At 61.2% G+C, this 19,446-nt stretch overlaps 1 protein-coding gene across 1 annotated transcript; it reads right to left on the bottom strand.

The window, feature by feature from the left end:
- Positions 1-11,376: 11,376 nt before the first annotated feature.
- Positions 11,377-19,016, bottom strand: AMOTL2 (angiomotin like 2). Its single transcript, XM_042800335.1, has 10 exons — positions 18,990-19,016; positions 17,749-18,605; positions 16,084-16,318; positions 15,325-15,469; positions 15,092-15,184; positions 14,075-14,370; positions 13,660-13,952; positions 13,329-13,540; positions 12,999-13,154; positions 11,377-12,682 (listed from the first exon to the last, which is right to left on the bottom strand). The coding sequence occupies exons 2-10, from the start codon at positions 18,480-18,482 to the stop codon at positions 12,624-12,626; spliced, it is 2,223 nt and encodes a 740-aa protein (XP_042656269.1). The 5' UTR covers positions 18,483-18,605; positions 18,990-19,016; the 3' UTR covers positions 11,377-12,623.
- Positions 19,017-19,446: the final 430 nt, after the last annotated feature.

Raw genomic sequence — 19,446 nt, 5'->3', positions numbered from 1 at the left:
CTGGAGGAGCGAATTCCCCCGGTCCGCCCGCGTGTCCTTGGGGTCTGGTGGGGAGCGAGGAGGGGAGAATTCCAGCCATTCCCTCTTGCTGGGAGCAGCGGTTAGTAAACACACATGAGCACACGAGCACACACATGCTAACCCCTGCCCGGCTCTGCCATACACCCGCCAGCATAGTAAAGGCTTTTCTGCAGGATTAGCACGTTTCCTCGTGTCCCCCCAGACCAAGCAGCACCCCTCTCCCCAGCACCGCTCTGGGTTGGCATTTTTTGGGAGCAGCGTCGGGGAGGAATGCAAGCCCTTGGCGTCAGGACAGGAGCTGACATTCCCGGCCCCGGGCTGAAGAATGTGGACATAGTGTCCGCTCCAAACTCCAGTGCTGGAGTTCATTCACCCCGCGCCCCGGGGAGAGGGGGACACGGTGATCCAAGCGGGGCTCAGCCCTTGGTGGCAAGGCTGCTGTAACCCGGGGGCTGATGCGCTCCCCCCTCACCTCCAGGCACTCAAAAGATCTCCCCAGCCTGGCCACGTCTTGCTAGGGCATCTGGGCAATGGCTCGTCCTTGTTTTGGTGGCCCTGCGGCCTCTGCCCCTCAATCTGCAGATGCGTCAGCCTTTTCTTGGAAAAGTTGGGAGAGCGTGAGGTGCGCCGGACGCTGCTGGGTGAGCTGGTTTCAAAAGCAGCAGCAGCTCTGAAGCCTTGGCGGGCTGGCGGCGGGGCTGCTGCAGCCAGGCAGCAAAGCGGGGACCACCGTTTAGGAACTGAGCACCCCGGTTTGATGGGTTTGATGCCGAAAAAGGCAGCGCAGGCTGAAGGTCTCGTGCGGTGTCTGTTAAGCAAAGCTGACCTGCTTTAGTGTCTGCATTGTGGCAGAAACCAGAATTGAGTGTAAATTCAAGCCCTGAACCCACTGCTGGCTTTCAGTTCGCCTTTCCAAGGCAAGCACGGGTGTTACAATTCCCCCTGCCCCTCCGACACACCCAGGCGAAGGCCAGCAAGGGCTATTTATACACTTTATAATGTTAGACTGTGCTTGGATTACTGCATGGCATTCAGTTTGTTTGGAGCAGGGTCTCGCGAGCCAGAATAGTTTTGCATTAATACAGTTCTCACCAGTTCATAGGTTTGAAATCGGATACGATGTAGTTACTCACCATTTACTTAGTCTGGATTGTACGGGGCTTTGTGGCTCGAAGTAGCAAAACTTCAGCAATAACAATGATACAACACGGTTCAGGCAGAAAGATCCCCACTGATTCACCAGCCTGTTATGTCAGTGTTACGACACCAGGGAAATGCTGCTCATTCCACCGGTTTTCAAGGATGGTGAAGCCCTGAGATTGCAGGGAAGCCGAGAAAGTTGGGGGGTTTTGAAAGAATTTGCGGAATTCTCATTTTTGAACAATCGCAGAATGCGAGAGGAGGGTTATCCCCAGCCCCTGGGAAACTGTGGTTCGAGAACAGGATAAAATGAAATGAGGTGTCACAAAATCCCCCTGGGGTCTGCTCCTGGGGAGGGGGCGAGCGCGGTGACACCCTCCCGACCTGCTGTGCCAGAGGTGGAGGTCGGCAGCGAACACCCCGTGGGTGCGGGACCGTGGGGCCCGGCCCAGCCTTCCCGGGAGGCTGCGCGGCGCGGGCTCCCGGACCTCCCCTACCTGCCCTCGCTCCTGGAAAGCCTCCAGGTTGTTGCACAAAAGCAAAGCACCGGCGGTTTGTTGCAGAACCTGAAGGCAGCGCTTGCCTCGGCACGTTGGAGCCAGCCAACACTTTCTAGTCATGCTCTTAAAGTCAAGCTCGGGGATCATCCAGGGTTACCCGGCAAGTTCTTGTCTGCAGGAGGGAGGACTGGCTGATCCTGAGACCTCAAAGTGTCCCCGGGTAGCACGATCAAGCCCACGTTTTTACATTGTCAGAGCCCGCTGCTGAAACACAGAAGAGGTTGGCCCATGTCCCTGGCCACCTAGCACCGGTGGAGAGCAGGGCTGAGCTGCAGAGACCCCATCGCCCCCAAAACAACACCTTCAAGGGAAGGAACAGCCCAGAAAGCAGACCCGGCCCCATTTTTCCAGCAAAGGAAGGGACTGAGCTCGTTTTGGACCCGAGTGGGAACAGTCAGCCCCAAATGAAGATGCTTGAGAATGCTGTGCCCGTGCTGGCTTTCAAGGGTTAAGCCTCGTGTTTGTTTTACAGGGGGTAGAGCTCACCCTGGCATGCTGCTGCTCTGTCATCCCAGGATTTTGTTCCCCGGCGCGTGAGCGGGATGTGACAGTCGGGGAGATGCACAGCTGTGCTTCGGTTGTGCAACGCAAGGCTGCGTGTGGGGGCAGCAAGGGGGGATCCACAACACTGGAGGAGCCCGTGCGCTCGTGATTCCGCTCTTGAGGATTTGTGCCGTGGTCATGCCGAGGATCTCTAGCTCTAGCACCATCGATCCCCCACGCTGGAGCCAGGACAGGCTGTGGATGCTCCAGATTCAGAGCTGGTTTCTGTGCTCCCCCACCTGCCAGGGCACCAGCCTCCAAGGAGCGGTGGGAGTGGAGATGGGCCGTGGGATGGAGATGGTGCTTGGACCACGGGAGTGGAGCTGGTGTTTGGTGGAGCATGAAGAGCAGGTGGTTTGGAAGGGTTTGGGGCTGGCTCTCCTGCCTGGAAGCAAGCGCAAGCCAAGGTCTTACTTGCTTTACCCCAGAGAGATGCTTCCTGCAACCTCAGCTTCCCACGCAAGCCCTCCTGACGCATGTCCCCAGGGCCACATTCGTTCCCTCCCTCACTCCCGTTTCTCCGTGGCACAAATGCCCACAAAGCCCCTGGCTGCCTCCCTGAGCTCAGCTGCAACCATGACACACATGTCCCTCTCTTGCACGAGTCGTCTTCTCTCTTACAATCCTCTCGGACCTTGCAAAGCCGAGGTGGGCTTTCCCGTGCTAGCTGCCTGCCTTCCCTCACACCCTCCTGGCTGCAGCTCCGTGGCAGGGCAGGGACTCGCTGCCAGCCTGGAGCTCGCCCGGCAGCACTGCCAGCAAATGCCTGGCATAGAAGAGGAGGACAGCAGGGATTACGCCCTGCAAGCAGTGATAAACAAGAAAGGAGAGGGCAAAAAAAAAAAAAAAGGATGCCTGGGACTTGCGATCTGGTCTTCCCGGTGTGCTGGTGAGCCCTGCGTGGGGAGGCTGGGGTGCTGAGCCTTCCTCCCCACCGACCTGTGGTCCTCCCCGTGCTGGGTCAGCTCCGTGCACGGCTCAGCCTCGGAGCCAGCAGGATGTGGGGAGGAAAAAGCAGCGCTGCTGGCTAAACAGATGTGCTGTAAAGCCAAGCAGGACGGGGAGAAGGATGGATGGAAGAAGTGCGAGGACCAAGGTAAAAATACGGGAGCTCTCGGGCAGAAGTGGGCTGTGTTTGGGCCTCAGAGAAGTGCTGGAGACACACAATTATCTCTGCAGAGACACAACCCGAAATAGCCTCCATGGGGTAACGTCTCTGTGGTGGCTCTATTCCGGGACAGAGCCACTCCTGCTCTGGCGCACAGGGCAGCAGCTCAGGAATAGCCCTGGCTGGCGAGCGCGGCCCTGGTGTGCTTCCCTGCGTGGAGAGGACCCCACTCGCCCCACGAGCATCTTCCCTGCCCGTCTCCGGCCAAAGCTCATCAGGGAGCCCCGTGGAGAGAGACCCGCCTGCCAGTTTTCAGGCTGATTTCATTTTCTTAGAATTTCCTCCATTGGTTCTGTACTTTTTTTTTTTTTTTTTTTTTGGCCAGCTGGAAAAAATAATATGTTTTGGTTGCTGTGGAAACACGCTCCTAAACTTTTGGTGGGTCCAAGACATACCAGGAGTTCCAGGACGGCCAGTCATGGTGGCGGTGGCTTGCCCTCACTTCCCGAAAGCGGCAAGCGCTGCTCTCCGACGGGTCCGGGCACACGTGGCCCTGACCCACCCTCCGTACCGACCCCTGTTTGCTCGGCAAATACGGTGTTGCTTACAAATTGCTGGGGCATGCCACGGGATCCTAAGGCTGGGCTCTGCTGGCGTAGCGTTCCTTCATGCTGGACCCTATGCAAGAGCAACAACAACAACAAGAAAAGGATTGCGCTTTTAAGGCTGTAAAAATGCGGGTGGGAATATTTTCCAGCCTGTGTCATTTTCCATCAAGGCCAAAATCCGTGTTCTGCCTCTCGCTGTTTGTGTTTTTCTCCCTGAAACTTGTTTTTGGTTTTGTTTTTTTTTGTGTGTGTTTTTTTTTTTTTGTTTTTGTTTTTGTTTTTTTTTTTCATTTAAGGTTCTGTAACGCCTTTTTCACCCTCCCTCCCCACAGCTTCCAGCCTGCACCAGTGGGAGGGAGGGTGCAGCGTGGTCAGGCTCCCCGGGGAGGGGACATACAGGGAAGGGGGGGTCACCCCAGCACCCGCCGTGGGGACCGGGCATCTTTCCCATCCCAGCTCTGACAGTGGCTGCAGCATCCCGTCTTCGCTTCAGCGTATTATGGGCGTGCAAAAACCCGGGGAGAAAAGCACCACGGGGGATCTAAGCGTGACGTTTGGCTTCGGCGTGTCAGCTTGAGGTGAAACACGCTTCAGCTTTCTCGACTGAAGAATTAGGAAATTCAAGGGGAAGTAAATCTCCCTGCCCCCCTACCCCAGTGAAATATTTCAAGGAAACCTCATAGATGTGAAATTTCAAGCATCGGGCGTTAAAGCTTTCCTTTGGCCTGAAGCCAATTGTTTTCCCCAAATTTAAGTATTTCTGTGATTTTCTGAAGCGTGAGAACAGGGAGAAATAGGCATTTTCTCTTCAATTAACCAATACAAATTCTTACATGCTTGTTTTTTTAGGAGAGCTAAACTCCAGCGGAGAGGGAAGCAAAATTATGATGAAGTGTTTCCCCCACAGTGGGCAGGAAGGCCGAACATCCAATTTTTCCTGGAAGGGAGAAGCCAGAGGTTTTTATCAACCAAAAAAAAAAAAAAAAAAAAAAAAAGAGGATGGAAAAAAGAAAAGAACTTCTGTATGAGAAAATGTTTGACTTGAAATGTCCTGAGCGGTGTTACTCTGCAGTGACTCGGTGCTGGTGTTAAGACCTGGGAAATGAAGTTCCGTGGTTTTTAAAGGCTTCCCCTGCCCTGAGCGATGGCCCCGGCCGCCTCCATCCCCTGCGGCTGGGCATCGTCTGCGTCTCGCTGAGGAAGTGCCACGAGCCTCATCCCCCTCCCGAGCCCCTTTGCTTTCAAATGAGCTTCTAATGACCATGATTAATTAATTAATCCCTGTCTCCCTTCGGATATTTGGCCCGAGCACTTTGCAGCAGCCTGCGGCAGGACTTGGCCCCTCGCTCCGTGTCGGGTCCGGCACTGTGTGCTCGTGCCCATCTCACCAGGACTCTGTGCTGGGACCTGCCACGAACCTCTAAAACTTTCCTGCTGCAGCAAAACCCCCCCAAAAACCTCACACTGCCTCTAGCAGGATGCTTATCTCCTTTTCTTTCCTATTTCTGCTTGAATATTTTCAGTGGCACATTTGAAAATGAAAAGCGTCGGAAAACAACCCCTGCCTGGTAGGAATTTGGGCTTCCAAAACATCACGGTGAGACACTTAAGTGTTGGGTTTTTTGGTCAAAATAAATGAAGAAATAAAAAGGCATCTTGGGCCATGGACAACTCAAACACTGACGGGGGCGACGTGAATAATGTTTAGCTAAAAAATTTGTATTTCACTCCAAAATGTTTCTTGCACCTCCCCGCTCCGCTCGCACTGGACTGCTGATCCCAGGTGATGTGGGTGATGTCAGGGGTGCTTACTGCTACCCCATAAAACAAACCTTGCCTAAAGCTGCCAGGAGACAGAGAGATACATAAATAATTTACACACACGAGTAGTATAATGGGTGTTGGGCGCAGCAAGAGATGGCATCGCGTGAGCTCTGTGGGGCGCAGGCACGTGGGAGATGTCCCCAGTCCCCAGCTGATTTTGGAGCCCCCCCCACACACACACACACTATTAGGCAGGAGCTTAAAATTATCGTGTGCTCGGCTGTCGTCGCCGTTCACGCCTCCAGGCAGCTTGTCCCCCCGCTTTCACGCAGCGATGCCATTGTGGCCAGCATCCCTCAAGCCCTCCACGTGCCCCCTGCTCTGGGGAGCCCAGTGGGCTCTGCCTGGCTGCTGGGGGGCCCCCCCATCCCCACGGGCAACGGCAGCTCCACCCGACAAGGTCCTGAGTCTCCTGTTGTGACTTTGCTCCGGGCAGGGAGGTGACGCGGGGTCTCTGGGGGTCCCTGCCATCCTCAGCGATGCCGGGATTTCCTGTGACCCGGCTTTGCCGAGCGGAGAGCCCTTTGCTCCTTGCTCCCTTGCCCGGTTACTGATGCTCCCAGGCTCCCGGGGAGCATTCAGCCCCGGAGGTGAGGCCTCGCGCTCGGATCACTCCAGATATTGAATCACCCCGATCCCGCTCACCAGCACCTTCTTATTACGCCAAGGGGGGCGTCGGTCCCCAGGCCTTTCATCCGACACATCCACGTGGGTGCTGCTCCATCACAGAGCTGGTGGCTGGAGCCCACCCGTACCAGGAACCCACCGTCCCCCAGTTCCCACCCTGATGCCTTCCCAGCATGTCCTGTCCCTCCCCGCAATCGCAAACCCTCATAACGGCGTTCCAGGGGCGAGAGGCACGGCGCTGGGTCCCACCCGTCCTCCGCAGCCCGGCTGGCACTCACCTCCTTTTCCTCGCCTCCCCGCTGCCACCCATCCATGGCTCCTCGGCCGCCGGAGCATCCGAAGCATCCCGAAAATGTTACCGAGATGAAACAACCTGGAGCCCTCCCCGGCAGGCATCTCCTCCTCCGGCCCACGGGGATGCAGCTGAGCGTGTGCAGGCAGAGGTGTGTGACCCACGTACTAATTTTTTCCTGTGAAATAACTTACCTGGGGGAGGGAAAGAGGCCCCCCCCAAAAGGACAAACCCACACACACCAGCAAAGCCTTGAAGTCGAGGAGCCCGAGGAGCTGGTGGGGACACGGGAGCCCTGCCCCATCCCGTGCCTCTTGCCGCTGACTCTGACCTCCCACGGAGCCACGGGCGCTGAATCCCAGGCTGGAGAGGGGGTTTCGGCCACGGCCGTCCTCTGCCCACCGTGTGCCCACCCAAGGGCCCCGGTACCGGGGCCAGGGGTGGGTTTTGGGGGATCACACCCAAGAGCAAAGGCCTACGGGGCTGTCCTGAGGGAGGATGAGGAGGCAGAAAAGGGGAGGAAGGAGTCCCAGCCCTGCCAGCGGACCTGCAGGGTGAGCGGGGGAATACCTTCCGCCCGCACGGGCCGGATGGTCAAGCTGCTCTCGTGCTCCCCTCGGCTCCCAGCTCCCTGCAACGTCCCTGGACACACATCTCCCAACCCCTGGGGACACAAAACGAGGAGCAGGGACCCTTGCTCCAGCTGCCTGAGCGAGCTGCACCCCCCGGAGCATCCCCAGCCGCCTTGCCCAGGGGAGATGAAGGGGCAAAGCACCCAACGGGCCAGATCCTGCCCACCACTGCCAGTCGGGGGCTGCTCCGTCACCAGGCTTGGCCCCAAATTCACCCGCTGGCGGCTGCGGGGAGCAGCGAGAGCGGAGCACGGCCAGGGAGCGGGTGCAAGCGGGGAGAGCCGGCAAGCTCGTCCGCCTGGTTTTTCAAGGTCACAGAGGTGGTGGGAAGGAAAGAAAAGAGAGCGAGAAAAAAAAATAGTTGACTCAGAAACCGCAGGGAATTTTTTGCCTTTTTAGAATACTGGGAAGACAAAAAATAGCCACAGTTATTCAAAGCATCCGGGATAATAACAGCCTGTTTACTGTTTGCATGCAAAGATGGCAGGCAGGCAGCACAGCACAGGGAAGAGGAATGAGGAATTTGCCGCTCTCGCGCCGCGGCCCAACCGCTTCTGCTTAGCCCAGCAAAGCGCCGGGCGGCTCTGCCGGCCGGCTGCCACGACGCCCGGCCCGGGAGGAAGGGCTGCGGGAGGGACGTGGGGCTGGGAGGGAGGGAGGGAGGGCTGGAGCAGGAGATCCCGGTGCCGGAGGATGCTGGCGGCTGCTCTGCGGCTGGGCGGACGGAGCGACGCGGAGGGAGTCGCGGCCGGCCCCGGCGCACGCGGGGCCGTGCGTCTCCCCGAAATGACAACACCCACCCCGCCCCGCGGGTCCCAAATCTGCTCCGGCTCCTGCTACTCCCCGTGCTCTGCAGGGAGGGGACGTCTTGGGAGGGGGAAGCGTTGGCCCCTCCAGCAGAAGAAAGCCAGGGGACAGCCCCCCGACAAGGCATAGGGAGAAGCCAGTGGGGTTGGGGGGGACCCCCGGGGAAGGCGGTGGGGTGAGGGAAGGAGGAAGGGGGAAGGGTTCGGCAGGCCCGGCGGGGAGAGCTTCATTCCTGCCGGCCCGATGAGCAAGCCGGGACTTGAGGTGAGAGAAAGCACCGTGGTTTGCCCAACTGGTTTGCTGGGAAGCTGGCTGGCGGGCTGGCCCACGGCGTTGCCAAACTTCCCCCACCAGATTCGGGGAATATTTGGAAGGGGAGTGAAATTCCCTTTCTCCCAAATCCTGGTGGGGATTCTTTGGCTTTTCGAAGAGCCGTTTTCCATCGTTGGTTGTGATGAGCTTGTCTTTCCCTGTCCAACTCTAGCATTTGGCAAGTGGAAAAGGAGAGATGCGTGAGAGGATGAGGAGGGACCGGAGCCAACGAGGGACCTGCCAAGCTCCGAGGATGCTCCAAGGACCAATCGCCAACCTCCAGGCTGCAAAGAGAAATGAGAAAAAACAGGGACCAAAGCTGCAGAGGTGCTGCTGTGATGCGGCACCAGGGGAACGAGGTTCTCCCAGCTGGGAATAGGACTTCGTGGACGGCTACGGGACCCCGAGATCCTCAGCTTTGTCCTGACCTGCTGTGAGCACGGGAGGGACTGTACCTCCCCAAATAGCCCCTGGGCCAGACGAGCCACCTCCCTTTCACCCACGAGAGAGCTGCTCCCCTGGGAAAGGGTGTCTCTCCCAAAGCCACCAGCGTGACAGTGGTGGCATTTGGAGCAGAGCCCGCCTGGCCCTTTTCCATCTCTCCAGGGCTGCGGATGTGCAGCCCACAGAAGGTGTCACATCCAGGCTCAGCCTCTCAGGGACATGGGAACGCAGGGATGCAAGGATTCAGGACACAGGGGTGCAGGGTAACAGGGACGCAAGGGCCAAGGACACGGGGATACGAGGATTCAGGCAAGACTGCAGGCATCGAGGACACGGGGATGCGGGGATCAAGGATGCAAAGATCACAGACAGAGGGATGGGAGTGGGAGTGGGAGGTTGGACTCCCGCATGGTATTTCAGCCATGCCACAGTGACAGGGACAGGTCCCGGCCTGAGCACATGGGATAAAGGACTGTGGGTCCGAGCGAGGCCGATGGTGAAACACGGTGAGATGCTGCGGAAAGGGCAGAGAGAAGCGCCTGTAATGACAGAGCAATAAAGCAGGTGATAATCTGCCCCCCGCGCCCCCCCCCCCCACACACCTCCAGCCTTCCTTGCACCAAGGCGTGGGGCTCCATCAGGCTATTGCTCTGGCTGAAAAGCAACCCTACCAAAACAAACGAATCCGGGCGCTGCTGCCGCATACTCGGGGGCGTAGCAGGAGGAGCCGTGACCTCCTGCCCCAACCTGCCGGGCTCGAGCATCCTCTCTCCCCACATCCCAGCTCCTGCGTTCACAGCTGGGCTTTGGGTTTTTTCCTTTCCCTCCCCGTTTTTCACACTTCTCTGTCGCCTCACTCATACAGGGCTGTGCTCCCCCATTTTCTGGCTCCCGGAGACTGTGGAAGCGCTGGGGATGGGGGGGGGGGGTGTCCAAGGTGAGACGGGCAGGATGGAGGATGGCCAAGCAGTGAGCAAAGCTCTCAACAGGAGCCCATTCCCTGAATCCCCGGACCCGGAAAGCTGCCAGCAAACGGTCAGACCTGCTGCAGGGCCGCTCTGCATCCGGATTCGGGTAAATAAAGCATGGGGCGTGAGAGCTGCGGTATGCCAGGAATGCTGTGAGCCTTCGCGGGCGGCTGCCTGCTGCTCCCCGGGCAGCAGGAGCTGGGGGGAGGCAGGGCAGGTACGGCCCCTGGCCAGGGGCCACTCGGGACCCCCCCCCAACAGCAGCAGCAGCTCCCCGTGAGCTTCTCGCCCGGTCCTCCCCATCGCCGGCCCCGTTTCAGGGAGGGCAGAAGGGTTCCCTCTCCGACATGCCCTGTGCAGGGAGGGGGGAGCTTGTTTCCCTGCTTGCAAAACCCAGAAGTTACGGGTAGAAGGAGGAGCCCGGCTCCGACCTTCCCATTCCCCAAGTCTCTCCTAACCTGCTCTTTGCAGGGACGGAGACCTGACCCACGGCCGCAGGAAGCCCCCCAAATTTTCAGCCACGCTCTTTCCCGGTTCCTGGGTGGGAAAGGTAGAGCATCGCAGTCCCACCAGGACCGGTGATCCTCCACAGGTCTTAAACCATCTTCCAGGGAAAAGTTGGTAGCAAAGCTGGTTTCTTACGCTGTCGTCCGGCATAATCCAAGCTAAATCCCGTTGCAAAGACTGGCAGAAGGTCTCCTGGTCCTGAGGGACGGCAGGGTCAGAAAACACGAGCTGCCGCTAAATGCCAAGTGATGCACAAAAGGGAAAGCCCCAGCCTGGCTGGCGATGGCTCCGGCCGGGCTGCCAGCACCCAAGCAGACAGAGCAGAGTCCCCGGGGATGCTCCCTGGGAAGCATTAATGCAACAGCTGTTAAAAATAAAAGTCAAATGTTAGCATCAAACAAAAAGCTCAGGGGAGAAAGGCTGGGGAGTAGCACGGCCTGGCTGTGGAAGACTTAAGGTAGCCCCAGCTTGAGCACCAGGAGAACTTCTGGTTTTCCAGAAGACGAAGGAGCCGGGCAGGGTGGGGAGGGCTTGGAGGTGTCTGACAAAACCAGGGGAGAGCGTGGGGACCAGGTCTGGCTGTGCTTAAAGATGTGGCCATCAAGGATTCCCCACAGCAGGAGCTTAGGAAGGCAGGAGCAGGTCTTGTGAGGAAGAGGAGGGTCCCCTCAGGACAGAGTTACCAGAGCACTACACGCAGGGAAGAAACGACATCAACATTTATTTCTAGGCAACTCCATCATCCTTTTCCCCCACTGAGGGGGGGAAATGGGATCCTAACAGGACTTTGGGGGGGGGGGGGTGTGTGTGACGGGACGCAGAGATGCTCTTGAGAATTGCCCTCTCCCCCACAGCTGCACCCCAAATTCCTGCCCCAGGGAGCTGGGCACAGGTTTCAGCCAGGGGAGCACCACCCCGAATCCCCTTCCTCCCATCGGCGCCTCCATCTTGCGGGGAAAAAAAAAAGTAACCGTGGGTCAATATTTTTTTTTTTTTTTTTTATTAAAATATTGTTATACCAAGTGGAATGCTACAGCAATCTCGGTATAGGGCGGCATAACAAAACAGCCAGGTTTACGTTTAAATACTTAAGATAACTTAAAACGCACAAACAAGAACTCATCATCTTTGGCAGGAAAAAAAAAAAAAAGTTCACAGCACGAAAAAAAAAAATACTTAAAAAGAAATACCAATATTAATATAAAATATATTAAGTTGTGGGGTGTATTTTTTTTTCCTCTTTCATAATTTTTTGTTTGTTTGTTTTCCACTTTGTAAACAATGCACGAGAACCGAACGCATTTTTTACGTGTCTGGGAGAGAAAAAAAAAAAAATAAAAAAAATGCAGTTGTCCAGCAAATGCACACATGTTTAAAGAAGAAAGAAAGAAAAAAATATATACACGAAGGGCAAGGATGGGAAGGATCTGAGCTCGGAGGTGTCGGCACTGGCTACAGGCAGAAGCCAGCTGCCGGTAGCTGGGGGGATGTGGCGGTGGGATGAAGCCACGAGAGGGGCAGCACATCCCACCGCCTCCATCAGCCGTGGTCGGTTCACTCCGAGCCTTTCGCCTCCGGTTTTCGAGGGGATTTCTCCTCCACCTTCCCTTCCCTCGATTATAATCTTCTCTTTTGCTTCACCACCACCCCCGTGCCGAACCCCTCGCCTGCCCATGGTGAAAACCCAGAGGCGGGATGCTGGCGCTGGATGTCGACGGTGGAGGTTTGGGGCTCCCGGCACTCGGCTTGGCCACGTCGGTGGGACCCACGGGGGGTCCCTCGCGCAGAGACATCGGCTGGCGGGTACAGTTTGGGCAAACCGAGAGGGATTTTTCCAGTCGGAGACCGAGCACCTGGGTGGGTGCAGACGGCCAAGACCCAGAGATGGGATGGGGATGGAGCCAAAGAGGGAAGGGCACGGAAAGAAGCCCCCCCCGCCCCGGGAAGGAGAAGGGGTTGAAACGATAAATACGTTTGCTCCCATCGTACAAAACCCCGGTGTATTTACAAGGGGGGGGGGCGAGGCCCCGCCGCCGCCGCAGGGTCCCCGGGGCTCCAGCGCGCCCCGCGCAGCCGGGGACCCACGTGGGTGCCGAGTGGGGACGGTGGCTCTCCCACGCACGGGGGCCACCCGCTGAGACCGGCCGCAGGGACAGTTCCAGGCTCGGTCCTCCTGCCCGCCGGCTCCTCCTCCATCCCCGGGCGGGCGCAGCACAGCCCCTGGCCGGCTTTAAATCAGGATCTCCACCATGTCGGACAGGTCCGGGGCTCTGGCAGCGGGCGAGCTCTCTGCGGAGAAAGAAGTTGAGAGCTGGAGGAGAGGTGAAGAGCACCGGCACGGCACCCACCCCACGGAAGGGCCGGCAGCAAGCGTGCTGCTGGTCCAGCCTTCCCCTGGAGGTGTTCCCGAAAAAAAAAAAAAAAAAGCAATGCACCTTAAAACCAAAAAAAAGCGACGCGTGATCGCAGGGATTCAAACCCACCAGGCTTTAAAGGCCTTAAAAAATAAAAAAAATCCCCGATGCTTGTGCAAAGCCCGTCTCCTGGGTGCTAGGCTCCGTGCTGGAGCAGCCCTGGCTCCCCCCGCCCCCCCGGGGGGACTCACCCAGCAAAGCGGCCGGGCGCTCGGTGCCCTCGCCCTGGCCACTGGACTCAGCCGCCCCGTCTGTCTGCGTGCTGCCGTCCTTGCTGCCGTGCTTGGAGTGGGAGGAGGGCAGGGGGAGGGCAGCGGGCGCTGCTGCCCCTTCAGCGGTGGCTTTTCCTGCCGGAGGAGATGCCGTTAAGGATTGCCAGCTCCTCCGGCTCACCGAAGAAATCCCCCACCACCCCCCCCGGCTTCCCAAGCTCTCTCCTTCCAAAACCGCAGCGGGGATCTTGCAGGCAGCTCCCTGCCCGCCGAGTGAAGGCAGGGAAGGGGCAAGGTGCCTCGATTTACCTGCGCTGCCCCGGGAGATGCCCTCGGTCAGCCGGTCGCTCGGGGCGGCCCCCGGCCAGCTCGGGGCGGCGGAGGCGGCGAAGACGGAGGGCACGGATTTCGCCGGCCGCAGGGAGCCCTGGAGGGCTTTGCTGGGGTCCCGCCGTGAGCGCTGCTGCAGGACCTTGATGACGGCGTCCTTCTCCAGGATTTGGGCGTGAAGGGCTTTTAACCTGGGGGCGGGAAGAGGCAGAAGCTGGGAGAGGAGATGTCGGAGGGGGGGGGGGAAGAGGAGGACGAGGGCATTGCCCAGCCAGAGCGCAGCGCGAGCCTGTCGCCGAGGTGGGCTTACCTGTTCTCCATCTCCTGGTGCTTGTGGCTGGCCAGGAGGAGGTCCTCGTTGAAGCTGCTGTTGGGGGAGTGCCGTGGAGAGTGGCTGATGAGAGTGGTGTCCCGCTGGGCGGCCGCGGTGGCCGCGGCGTCCATGGCGAACTGCCGCATGGTGCACTCCTCCAGGTACTTCTGCTCCCACTTGGTCATGTCAGCCTCCAGGGCCAGGATCTTCTCTTCCTTCTCCCGCAGCTGCTCGGAGAGCGTGTGGGCACTCAGCTCCGGCGTCCCCCCGCCCACGGCGCCCGCCTGCCTCTGCAGCAGCAGCAAAAAAAAAAAACCAAAACAAAACAGAAAACAAACCAAAAAGCAAAATGCACCACCAAAAGAGGAGGAGGAGGAGGATGCGGGACCCGCCGCGGCTCGCCGGCGCCCACCTGCTGAGCCCGCAGCATCTTCAGCTCCTGCTCCAGGCGGGTGCGGAGCCGCAGCTCGAGCTGCTCCCGCTTCTCGCAGGCGGCCTGGAGCTGGCCCAGGGCTGCCTGCAGCCGCTCCACCTTCTCCACGTAAGCCCGTTTCTTCCGCAGCTCGGCCTCCGCCTTGGCCGCCCGCGCCTGGGCGCTGCCCAGCGCCTGCTCCAGCAGCTCTGCCCGCTGCCGCTGGTCCTCGTTGGCGCTGCGCAGCAGGGACACCTCCCGCTCCAGCTTTTCCTTCTCCTGCTGATGCTCGTAGCCTGCAAGAGAGGGCCCCCCCCCCCAAGTTTCAGGCGAGGAGGCTTCACCACCCTAAGGCTGATCCACTAAAGCCTCGGGGAGGGGAGGGGGGGGGGGGGGGCGGCTCTTTGCTCCCCAAAACCCAGCCGTGCCCTCCCCACCCCCCAAGGTCCACAGGGGGCTGGGGGCATCTCAGCCACTCGGGCTGATGGCTGAAAGCCTCCATTTGCCGCCTTTCAGCCCAAATTTTGGCTCTTGGAGGGTAAAAGCTGCCCAGCGTGAACCCAGGCACCTTAGGGAAGGGGATGCGCTTCCTCCCCCCGTAACATCAACACCGTGTCTCTCTGCTAAAATAATGGATTTAGGTGTATTTTCCCTGCAACACCCCCCCCCCCAGAAAAACAACCTAAGGAAGCGCAGGCCTGCACAGCTGTGAGGCTGAGGAGGGGGGAGGGAGAGAAGGGCCATGGCTGGCGCGGGAGTGCGGGCTCGGCGCTGGAAGAGCCGGCGCGGCGGCAGGAATGTGGAGAATGCGGGTCACGCCACCGGCCTGCCGGGATTAATGGCTGGAGTCCAGCGCCGAGAGCGGCTCCATCCTCCCCGGGGAAGGGCGAGAGCGGCCGCCCGCCTCCCCCTCCAGCCAAAAAAAGAGAGCGCCGAGCCCACCCGGGGCATCCCGCTCACGGGACGGGGGGGGGGGGCACGGGGAGCCGGGTGTTCCCCCGACTCCCTGGGACTTACTCTGCGCCAGGAGTTTGGCCACGCTGCCCTGGTTGCTTTCCTGGCTTTCCTGGGTCTTGCTGGCCAGCTGCTTGTTCGCCGATTCCAGCCGCTCTGGTCCAAAGGCAATTAAAGCCCGTTAAGATTGAAATCCAAGATTTTGGCCCGAGGAAGTGGGAGAAGCCTGCCTTCCCGTGGAACCAGCCAGGGGACAGGGAGCGCCCGCAGGGACGGGCACGCCGAGGGTCCCTCACCTTTCAGGTCCCGGTTGAAGTCCTGGAGCCGCCGCATCTCGCCGTCTCTCTTGCTCCTCATGGCTTTCTCCAAGGCTTCCCGCTTGGAAGACGCTTTGACGAGGTTTTCGTAATCCTCCGAGATGCGCTGGATCTCGCTCTCCAGCTGGGGCGGAGGAAGGGACAGGCCGGGGTTAGATATTCGTGGAATGAGGAAAGGAAAGGGAGATGCTGGCCAAACCTCGCCCAGGTCGCTCAGCCCAATCCGAGGAGCTCAGCGCACCCATGGAACACACACACCCCCCCCCACCCGGGGTTGACCCCCCAGGGCGCTTTTGGGGGGGGAAAACTGATTTTTTTTTTTTTTTTTTTTCTGCTTTTCTCCTTGCAGAAGAGTCCCTCCGCAGGTTTTGGCTCTGCCGTAGCCCGGCTGGCGGGGAACAGCCGCTCCTTGTACACGGCCGCACAAAGGGCTTTCTGTGGCGGCCGGGGATGGGGGGACAGGGTTTGGGGGGGGGGGCCCACCAGAGAATGGGCTCCTTCTCCCCCATCCCGGCTGCCGCGCCTCCGAAACGCAGCTGCTCGGAGGGGAACAACCCGCCGGAGCACGGGATTAAAACGCTAAAGGTGAGGGGGGTGAATTTTCACAGCAGCTGGTTGAGCATCCCCCCCCCCACCACCACCAACAACCACCACCCACCACCCACCAACACCTCGGGGGTTGGGGAGGGGGGGGTGTCAGGGTACCACGACGCCGCGGGGCTGCCGCTGCCCGCTCACCTTCTGGATGCGGCTCGCCTTCTCGGCGCAGCTCTCCAGCTCCCGCCGCAGCTTCTCGCTCTCCCGCTGGAGCCTCTCGTTTTCCCGCAGGACCGCGTCTGCCCGGGCCAGGCGGCCGCTGGCCGAGACGGCCTGGGCGCTCACCAGTGCCTCCACGCCGGCGGGACCCAGCGTGCCCGGGCACAGGGAGCCCGGCGGCGGCAGGAAAGCGGCGGGGACGTGGGTGGGCAGCACCCTGCAGGGAGGGAGGGAGGGATGCTTGAGGATGCCTCCTCTCCAGCATCCCGCCGACCGCCCCAAAACCCGCGGGCCAAACGGGGTGCCGGTGCCTTTGGGTGGCCCCAAAGGAGGATGGATGCTCCGGGAAGGGGCCTATCCTGCTTTCCAGAGCCGGGAAGCGTTCGCTTTCTAAAAAGCGCTCACCCTCCAATCTGAAATAAACCCCGTCTCGCAGCAACGCCTCGACCTGACAACTCCAAGAGCTGGCTGACGGGCTCCCAGCCCCCGCGGCCCACCCTATCGCTGGGGCTGGGACAACAGCCTGGCAAACGATGCGCCTTGGAAGCCAGCGGCGCCTGCCCCTTTTCCTCGTTTTCTGGGCAACGCCAGGCCTCCCGACGCCAAACGGCTCCCCCTCACCAAACTATTAATTGACACGTCCTCGCCGTATTCGGAGGAGCGGGGCCAGCCCCGAGTTCCTCGACATCCCGCGGCCGCCTCGAATACCCCGAGCGGGGCGGCCGCGCGTGGCCCGGCCCCGCTCTGCCGCGGGCTGCCCGCCAAGGGCCCGCATTCCTGCGGGATGATATAGGAGCGAGGAAGAATAAATACATCTTCCTCGCGGCTCCCCTTCCCCTCTTTGTTCCCTGGAAGGAGAAGGTTTTCCTGCCTGCTATTGCTCTCCGCCTGGATAAGTCAGAAGGGCTGGGAGCGGCGTCCTCCCTCCCATCGAGCCTCCAATTCCCTTCTTCCCATCGTTTTCAACACTGGAAGAAGTTGCTTCCAGCCCTCCTCAAACGCCACGGGATGCCACCAGGACCTCCAGATCTCTCCGTGGCCGCCTTGGAGGCAAGCTAGGGCTTTGCCGGAGGTGTCAAGCTGCCCGGCGATGCTCGTCCCCCCCCCCCCCCCTCCCCAAAAACCACCCAGCACCAGCCCAGGCTCAGCTCGGCAGCAAACCAGCAGCAAACCAGTGCTACGCGGACACCCCCGGCTCAGGACCGCGGCGGGGGTTTCCACGCGGAGGGCAGCACGTTTGCCTTCCCCCCCCTGCCCCATGCCTGTTCCACAGTTAGCCGTTTTTCTGACCTGGTTCCAGCCCCTAAATGAACCCCAAATTCCTCCCAGTGCGTGGAGGCGGGGGGGCGGAAGGGTCTTGCAGAGGCAGTGGGATTTTCATCGCTGGTCGATAAAACCCAACTGTGCTGGGGGAAAACTGGGGAGAGGGGAGGACCGGAGGGGTCCCCGCAGAATCCCACAGGCTGAGCCGGATCCGGCCCCACGAGGATGAGAGGACCAGCGAGAGCTGCCCCGGGCCCCCCCCCCCCCCCCCCCCCCCCGGCTCTCCGCATCTTCTGAGCACCCATCCCGGCCGCTCCCGGGGCGCCCCGGCCGGGAGGCACCTGATGGGCACCCCAACAGCGAGGGCCAGGGGCCGTGGGTTACCTGATTTCAGGGTGCTGAAATCCAGGACCTTCCCGGCTGCAGGGTCGGGGTTCGGCCAGGTACGCGTCCTGGGAAGGGATGACGTAGGGATACTCCGGGGGGGGTCCCCGCGGCTCCGGCCCCTCCTCGGGGTGCTGCCCTCGCAGGGCAGCGAGCTGGTGGTGGCGGGAGAGCTGGGGGTAGCTGTGGGAGGCGCTGATGGGGCTCTGCGCTTTGGCCCCGTTCCTCTCCAGCGACATCCGCATCAGCCGCTCGCTCAGCGACCGCACGTGGCCGTGCTTGAGGTCCTTCAGCCCTTCGTCGGGGCGCCGGGCGCCGCTCTCGGCCCCGCGTGGGCCATTTTCACCCCGAAGCCCCAGGCTGGCCCCGCGGGGCTGCTGCCCACCCCGCTGCGAGGCGTAAAACTGGGAATGCGCCTTGGCCTCCTCGTAGGTGGGGAGCTCCTCGCCCTTGGGCTGGGGCTGGCAGATCCGATAGACGCTGTTCTCCAAGTAGAGGTGGTCGGAGTGATGCTCTTGGCCCTGCGGCTCCTGCCGCGTGGATTGCTGCACCATTTGGCTCTCCTCCGGGCTGAGGCTCTCCAGGGAGGAGCGGGGGCTGCCGGCACCGCCGCCGCGCAGGGCCTGCTGCTGGATGGCCAGCAGCGTGCGGTTCTCCGTGAGGTTCCCGTAGCGCAGCTGCTCCTGGATCAGGCGGTGCAGGACCGTCCCGTTCGAGTCCTCCGCCGTCCTCATCTCCGTCCCCGCCGTCGGCAAAGCCACGTTTCCACCCGAGAAGGGCGTCGTCGTCGTCGTCGTCGTCGTCGTCCCCCCCCCCGCGGGGGGGACCTTTAGCAACAACCGGCCGGGCCGAGGCACCTGCGTGGGGAAAAGGGGGATAACTGGGCAGCGGCTCGGGCAGGAGGGCGCAGCGCAGCCCCCGATCAACGAGGGGGGGGGTGTTTTGCAGGACACCCACCCCCCCCCCCCCGCTCGGCTCGCTGGCCGCAACGGGAGCGCGGGGGCAGGCACCCCGCCGAGCCCCGGCGCTCTCATCGCACCCACGGGAGGCGGCGGGCTCGGGGGCGGCTTCCCCGGGCGCCGCTGCTGCCCGGAGGCCCGGGGGATGGGCGTCCCCGGGGAGCCGGGGGGGGGGGGGAACGGGCAAAGAGTCCCCGGGAGGCGGGCGGGGAGGGCTCGGGGGGTCCCGCCGCGGGTGGGAGCCCCGCCGTGGGGTGGGGTGGGGGGGGGAGCGGCACTTACCGGGGCATGGCGGAGCGGGGCGGCGGCGGTGCGGGCCGGGGGAGAGCGGCGGCGGGTCTGGGCGTCCCGCCGGCAGCGGGGGCCGGCCCGGGCGCTGCTATGCCCGGAATGCAGGGGCCGGGCCCGCCCCGCTCCGCCCCGGGGCCCCCCCGGGCCCGCCGGGGCAGCTGCCGGCAGGGGGAGCACGGACACGGACACCACCACGGACACGGGTGGGGGGGGGGGGGAAATCGTGGGGCAGCCGCCGCTGGGCCGGCCTGGCGGTTTCAGACCCACGGAAAAGGGAGAGGGGGACGCGCGTAACCCCGCTTCTTCCAAGCCACCGGAGCGTGGCCCCGGCCCCACGCGTGATCCACGGGCGTGCGAGGCGGGCTTGGGGGATGGAGCAGCGGGCCGGGAGCCGGCGTGTGCCCGGGGGGCTCCCAGCTGCCGGGATGCGTGTTGGGGGGGGGGGGGG

This window comes from Tyto alba, unplaced genomic scaffold, assembly GCF_018691265.1.
Source record: "Tyto alba isolate M040663 unplaced genomic scaffold, T.alba_DEE_v4.0 Super-Scaffold_10, whole genome shotgun sequence".
In the NCBI taxonomy this organism is placed as follows: domain Eukaryota; kingdom Metazoa; phylum Chordata; class Aves; order Strigiformes; family Tytonidae; genus Tyto; species Tyto alba.
Note: the sequence above shows the minus strand (reverse complement) of the source record. Positions and strands in the feature narration are given on the sequence as shown.